This window comes from Berghia stephanieae, chromosome 12, assembly GCF_034508935.2.
Source record: "Berghia stephanieae isolate SIO BIC M18660-M18661 chromosome 12, UCSD_Bste_1.3, whole genome shotgun sequence".
In the NCBI taxonomy this organism is placed as follows: domain Eukaryota; kingdom Metazoa; phylum Mollusca; class Gastropoda; order Nudibranchia; family Aeolidiidae; genus Berghia; species Berghia stephanieae.
The window spans coordinates 5,703,341-5,710,840 of record NC_088371.1 but is presented as its reverse complement, the minus strand read 5'-3'; the positions used below and the strand labels follow the sequence as shown (position 1 = coordinate 5,710,840).

Sequence of the window (7,500 nt, the reverse complement as noted above, 5' to 3'; positions counted from 1 at the left end):
CCCGCAAATAAGAGCAGGTGGGTCATAAATAACATATGCCATTCTCACCACTTAATATTATGTGGCATTTGATACGTAACACGGTAAACTGAAGTAGTTCTGCAAGGCTGTTCAAAGCTCGTATCACGAGAGAACATTCAGGCACCGGATTTCAGAAAAGGATAGAGAGCACGACAAAAGTTTAGCGCCCTGGCTCATAATAGAAAGGAGGCCCGGAGACATTTTACATAATATGTGTACAATAATATCAAAACACTATTATGTTGCAGTGATTTGAGTGCTAGAAGTTAAAGTTATAGTAAAGAAATATTATTTGACTTTTTATTATTCTTCCTCTTTTTCCTCCTCCTCCTCTTCCTCCTCCTCCTCCTCCTCCTTCTCGTTCTCCACCTCCTCCTCTTCCTTCCTCTTCCTTCTCCTTCTTCCTTTTGATTTTCTTCTTCTCCTTCTCCTTCTTCTTCTTCTTCTTCTTCTTCTTCTTCTTCTTCTTCTTCTTCTTCTTCTTTTCCTTTTTATAATATTATAATAACCCTCTTATGCTCTACATTTGACATCGACATGAATAGAAAAAACCCCAACTTTTTGTGAGTTATTGAGGAGAATAATAAATATAACTTATATTAAACAAATGTTTCGTATAGTTCACAATCCTATATACCTGTAAGACATGGACCATAATGAAGAAAAGGTTTTGTCCTGGGACCCCTCGTAAAGCGCTTTGAGCACGTTTAGTGGACATTGCGCTATATAAAAGCTCAATATTTAATTATTAAAAAAAAACAAAAACATAACTCACCACTTGCTTGGATATTTCTACTTCAACTGTCGTGTTTCCTTGGACCACGAACCCATTCTGACGAGGAAGAGGCTCTTCGTCCGGATTGTGAAGAATGATCTGGAAGGAATAGACAAATAGAGCATTTATATAGCGCAATTCTCCAATAAACGTGCTCAAAGCGCTTTACAAGGGGTATCTGGTCAACAGCAATACTTAACATGATGATGAGGATGATGATGATGATGATGATGATGATGATGATGATGATGATGATGATGATGATGATAATGATGATGATGATGATGATGATGATGATGATGATGATGATGATGATGATGATGATGATGATGATGATGATGATGATGATGATGATGATTTACGACGATGATGATGATGATGATGATGATGACGACGACGATGATGGCGATTAATGATGATGCCTATTGCAATCCTTACCTTAAAGCCATCGTATTGATAAAACCTATAGGGAATATCCCTGGGTTCTGTATCCAAGTAAAATGTAAGACCCCTCATTGCATTGCCCACGGCTGGTTGGGGCTTGTGGCCTTTGGACATGTCGTACCCCCTCATTCTATCGTCCTCCTTCGAGTCTTCACCGCTTTTAGGTTCCTGTGTTGTTGCCCTTCTCGAGTTGTCACCGCTTTTCGGTTCCTGTGTTGTTGTCGTAGCATTTTTGGGTTTGCCTATGCTGAAAGAAGAGGGAGAAACGATATAGACAGTATGAAGTTGACGTCACTCAGGTCTTTGTTATTGCTTTTTTTTGCCATCCGCGTTTATGAGTAATGCTCACTGAACTGTATTAACCTGACTATAAACGTTCATGGATATACACAGTTTTGTATGTTGGTCCGTTATACTTCCGGATGGCAATGAGCTTTTTAGCCAAGCGCATACTATCTATAGCCTGGTTTATAAAGTTAGTGAGAATTACTCACAACCATTGGAGGCAAAAAAACAAAGCAAAAAAATAACAAAGGCATGAGTGACGTCATCTTCGTTTTATCTATAGAGGGAATGATTTTGACGCCAACTAGCTCTTTGTTGTGATTTATAGACCGCCAGGTTGGGGATTTAGTTCTCCCTAAATAGATATCAGGCTACGAATGTGTCAGATAAAACAGTTGAGTGTGTTGCTATGTTCAATCTGGTGATCAGACGTAGTGAGTATTTAACTCGGATGAATAGCACTTATAATGTCAGTGTGATGAAAATGAGTTTTTTTCTCGATATAAATTGATGTATAATTTAAATATAGTAAAAAAAAGTTATATAGATAGTGTGCGCTTGGCTAAGAAACTCACAACATTGCCATCCGGAAGTAAACGGACCAACACACAAAACTATGTTTGACCTTGAACTTGTATAGTCTGGTTAAAAGAGTTTAGTGAGAATTATTCATAAACGCGGATGGCAAAAACCAATAAGCAAGGACCTGAGTGATGTCAACTTCGTTCATTCTATAAACATGACCCAAATCCATACACTTTGACTAGAAAGGTATCTTGTGCGGCTATGTGGTCTTGTGGTATGACACTCGCTTTCGAATCGGAAGTTCCTGGGTTCGAGCTTCGCTCGGAGCATAGCTGAGTCCTTTACTCACATTCTCTCACCGTACTCAGGTGTAAAATGAGTATGGCCGTTAACAGCGTTGTCTCTGTCCGAAATAGATTATAATATCGCCTAACAGGCGTCATGTCTTGTCCTAAATGTTAAATGTTGTTGTTCGACAGGCACCTCATTCTAAATCGTTTTAATGATAATAATAATAATAATAATAATAATAATAATAATAAATAATAATAATAATAATATAATAATAATAATAATAATAATAATAATAATAATAATAATAATAATAATAATAATATAATAAAATATGAATAATAATGATGATGATAATAATAATAATGATGATGATAATAATAATAATAATAATAGTAATGATAATAACAAAGAGAATCTCGTGACAGAGACAACGTTGGGAATTGGTCTATTAGCAGGGGCAATGACCTGGGTCAACGACATAATGTGGCAGGGTCACACTAGTACCCGTCAACGACGCCTACACTTCCGCCAGATCTAAAGGATACTGAGAGAGAAAATTGGTGGACGACGAGAAAATATTCAACACCTCTCCCCCCCCCCCCTCCCCCCACGATTTTGTTTGTTTTTGTTTTTAAGGGTTTTACGGCGCTTGCAACACATTTAGGTTATATCAGCGCCAGTAAAAAGGAAGAAAATGGGATAGTAAAAAGTTCTAGAATTACAATTAAAGCAGCCAAGAGAAAGTAAGACAGAGGGGAACTGGGAAGAAATAGGGATCAGATGTAGATTCCAAGAGCATACCACCAATGTATTTAGTTTGAGATCACCTATAAGTCTCATCCGGACACAAGCACAAATCCAACAAAGAGGAACACACTCAAATGCTTACATTATACATTCAAAATAATAAATATAATAATACATAACACAGAGAGATGATTTACAAGAAAAAAAATATCATCTCCCAAAACAATAACTATGCATTTGACTGTTTCCCTCCCAGCCAGGACTCCGGCAAGGGCCAGGACAAAACCAAGTAATCTCATTCCAAGACAAAGAAAGAATACACGTTGGAAAACAGATATAAGGGGATAGAAGACGCAGTATGTACCCCCATGCCCACTATGGGAAGTCAGGAACCCCACCCAGCCCACGATGTGGTACCGTGTCGTATCCTTCATAAACTCATATCCTGACACTGCCCTCAAAATTGCTCCAAACAACAAGGCGAGAATAGCCTACCTTCCTTCCTTCCCCCTCCCGCCCAATATGTGAAGTGAAAACTAAGTTGTTAGTAGTGCTAAGGGAGCCCAGATGATCACATTGGTTGAACTACTGAATACAACTCGCTGTTCACTTTCTTTGCCTTGTATTGTAAAGTAGTTTTTGTTTGGGTAGTGTGTAGCCGTCGTTAACTTATAGAGGAGGCAGCGATATATTGAGACTTGGAACTTCTGAAGTGACAATATGGTTTGAATAGCTTAAGATGCTTCTCTGTGTCAGTTGATGTCAGGTCGGTAAACATCCTTTCGCTCATTTTGTTTATATGTAATAATAATTTAAAATTGGCATGGGTTTTCGCTGCTTTCTAGATCAGTTGGGTGATTTCTTCAAGAATAGCCCAACGCCAAGCCAGCGTGTAGTAAAAGGCGACTAATGGTGTGTGACTCCCCCATTTTTGAGTCACCTGGTCCTCTAGGTTGGGGGTTGTCGAACGGTTGACACCCCTTTCCGTAAAGCTCAAACCGTAACAGAAATGCAGACGACGGACAAATCAAATCCTTTTTTTTAGCTTGGGCGACCGAAGAGTTTCTGCAATGACATAATTTATGAAGGAAGCTGATATACAGAGAAGTGATAAGACATGGAAGGAGATAAAAAAAAGTTAGCTCAGGATAGAGAAGGATAGAAACTGTTTGTCTGTGGCCTATACCTTGACACAGGGTGAAAAAGGCAATGATGATGATGCTGATGATAAGCTTTTTGTGTATTGAGATTGAGATCGAGATACAGGGCAGAATAAATGGTGTGTATCTTATTCAAGCACATACCATCGATTCTCAAATGTCATGTTTACCTACTTGACATTGAACACCCCCATACGGACGGAAGGAGCCCCACGGAAGTTTCATGTCTCCATAATTTCATTTTGGTCTCGGCTAAAAGCCTGAACTATTGGATACAACTCACGACTTGTTTTCTTTTGTGGTTGTCGAATGGTCTTTTGGCGTATTTTTTGGGGTCAGTTCGTAGCCATCGTTAATTTAAAGCCTGACAATGACCAAAAAATGACGCCAAAATGCCAGTCTTTGGCCACAAAAGAAAACAAATCGTGAGTTGTATTCAGTAGTTCACCAATGGGACTACTTGTTTCCATGAGCACTAGTAACGGCACTCACTAGGCGGTGCAAAAACCAAATAATGACGTCAAAATGCCAGACTTTTTGGGTTTCAGTGCGTGGCCTTTGTAAAGTTATGGCCTGATACTGACCAAAAAATGACGTCAAAATGCCAGTCTTTTGCCACAAAGAAAACAAATCGTAAGTTGTATTCAATAGTTCAACCAATGAAATAACTTGTTTCCATGAGCTCTACTAACGACAACTCACTAAATGGTGCAAAAACCAAATAATGACGTCAAACTGCCAGTCCTTTTGGATTTCAGTATCAGGCTATAACATAACGATGGCTACGTTCAGTGTCAGGCTATAACTTAACGATGGCTATGGTCAGACCGTGGCCTTCGTAAACTCATGGCCTGATACCGTAGCCATTGTCATGTTATAGCCTGATACTGAAATCCAAAAAGACTGGCAGTTTGACGTCAGTATTTGGTTTTTGCACCGCCTAGTGAGTTGCCATTAGTAGAGCTCATGGAAACAAGTTATTGCATTGGCTGAACTATTGAATACAACTCACGATTTGTTTTCTTTTGTGGCAAAAGACTGGCATTTTGACGTCATATTTTGGTCAGTATCAAGCTATAACTATACGAAGGCCACGCTTATACTAACCAACAAATGACGTAAAAAGACAAAGTCTTTGGCCACAAAAGAAAACAAATTGTGAGTTGTATTCAACTGTTCAACCAATGGGATCACTTATTTCCTTGACCACTACTAAAGACAACTCACTAGCCTGACCACCAACCTAAAAATGACGTCAAAATATGGGTATTAATGTCAGGCTATAAGTTAACGGGTCAGACTATAAGCTAGCGAAGGCTATGGTCCCACATTGCTCAAAATTGTGTCACAGAACAATCAAACGTATTTGAATAATGACATGTATTTAACAATACAAGCATGGTCGTAGTTGTTACATTCAAATCCGGGAACCATTACGTCATCACGTCATTAAAGAAAACAAGATTTAAAAGGAAGAAAGAAACAGTGTGCCATGTGATACAAAGGTAGTTGTGATTGGTCAATTGTGAGCTAGAACAAACTAAATTACTTTACATGCATTGGACGGACATTAGGGACAGTATTATATGAAAAAAAGAGTTGATTTAGAACAAGATAAAACTAATAAACTCATCATTGTGGAACTAGGGCAAATGCATACCGGATTTATTTTCCACTGAAAGTACCAAAGCAATTTTATCCCAAGCTAGCTTGAGTGCAAAATCCGGTATATATATATATATATATTTATATATATATATATATATATATATATATATATATATATATATATATATATATATATAGAAACAATAGCACCTTAAACAAAAGATCTGAGCTGATGACGATGTGCCGACACTCTAACAAATTCAAGCTCAAAACGCATAAGGCCAAATAACCCTCCCCCCCCCCCTTTCCTCCCCCCCTTCCCCCCCTCCCGACCCCATTATACCCCTCCTCCCCTCTTCCCTCCCCCCCCCGCCGCAACCACATTCCACAACACTATCACACACACATGTACACACCACACGCAACACACCTACACGCATACACACATACACACACACACACACTCACACACTCATAATATAAGCATGAGAGCACATCACTATACACATCAACACTAATCACCACTACACAACGAAACAACTTTAGTTTGGAGTAAGAACTTTTCTACGGACATTACAATGGATTACGCCGACTGAAGAAGTGTAAAAAAACACAGAAACGAGTCGTCTCGGCCACAAAAATGTGAGTGAAAAGTTGCATTCTATATAATATATATATATATATATATATATAATAAAATATATATATATATATATATATATATATATATATATATATATAATAATAAGCTTCAACAGTCGAAACGTCACTTCCCTCGTAATGACGCATGGTAATTTAGTAACTGGCTCTAAAATATCGGAACAGTGGCGGACGCCCTTATGAAGTATTTCTCCGACGAGAATAAAAGCGTATCCAGAGGGAAAAAAAACCATTATAAATCTGATCATGTTTTGACTTTTACATATTCTGATCAAAAGACTTATGAAAAGTTCTCTCCAGCATGAAGAATAAAAAGTACCGATTTTCTTTGTTCAGAACAACGATGGCCCCCGTTGCTGGGCGACGTGACATCAGACTATTGAATCCAATTGGAGCGATCTTTTCACACCGATTTCATTAAAATTGTTGGTAGACCAAGCTATGAGACTAAGGTGACGAATTCCCTAAACTGAAATTGTTATCAACAGTGAAGGCCATATATTTTCCAGTTTACCAATGCACTGTTATTCTGCTTGTTGTTATTTCATTGCTGTTATCGCCGAAAGTATAAAGACACCAATTCTCCACCTACCTTATGGCCGTGGGCAGTTTTCCTTTCTTGACCATTGACCGGACATCAATGGTGTTACACATCCCGAGCTCCGTGACCCTGGCCTTGTGTGCTGGGCAAAGCTCCCAATAATAATCGCCCCATGCACAATACAGTCTGTTTAGTTTAGGATCCGAGATGGTCCTGTTGAACGTTCTCATCATTTCCTCTATGTACCATACGGACGAATTCTCGCCTGGAGGAGGTCTGTGGAATGATAAAAAATAAAGATAAAGAAATCCTTTAGGACCCAAAATGACAAAGTAAGCAGTTAGAATTAAATAAAATATTTGAATACAATAGGCTTCAACAGTCGTGACGTCACTTCCCTCGTAATGACGCAAGGTAATTTAGTGCCTGTTTCTAAACTA

General features: G+C 38.5%; 1 protein-coding gene across 4 annotated transcripts in view; it reads right to left on the bottom strand.

Moving 5' to 3' along the window:
- Positions 1-7,500, bottom strand: part of LOC144957779 (acid-sensing ion channel 1-like) — a 306,131-nt gene that overhangs the window by 17,162 nt on the left and 281,469 nt on the right. For all 4 annotated transcript variants that reach the window (XM_078889195.1, XM_078889197.1, XM_078889196.1 and 1 more), the window contains 3 exons: positions 7,112-7,336; positions 1,235-1,487; positions 797-895 (listed from right to left, as the gene is read on the bottom strand). In XM_078889195.1, coding sequence (XP_078745321.1) covers positions 797-895; positions 1,235-1,487; positions 7,112-7,336 — 577 coding nt within the window. The remainder of the gene's footprint in view (positions 1-796; positions 896-1,234; positions 1,488-7,111; positions 7,337-7,500) is intronic.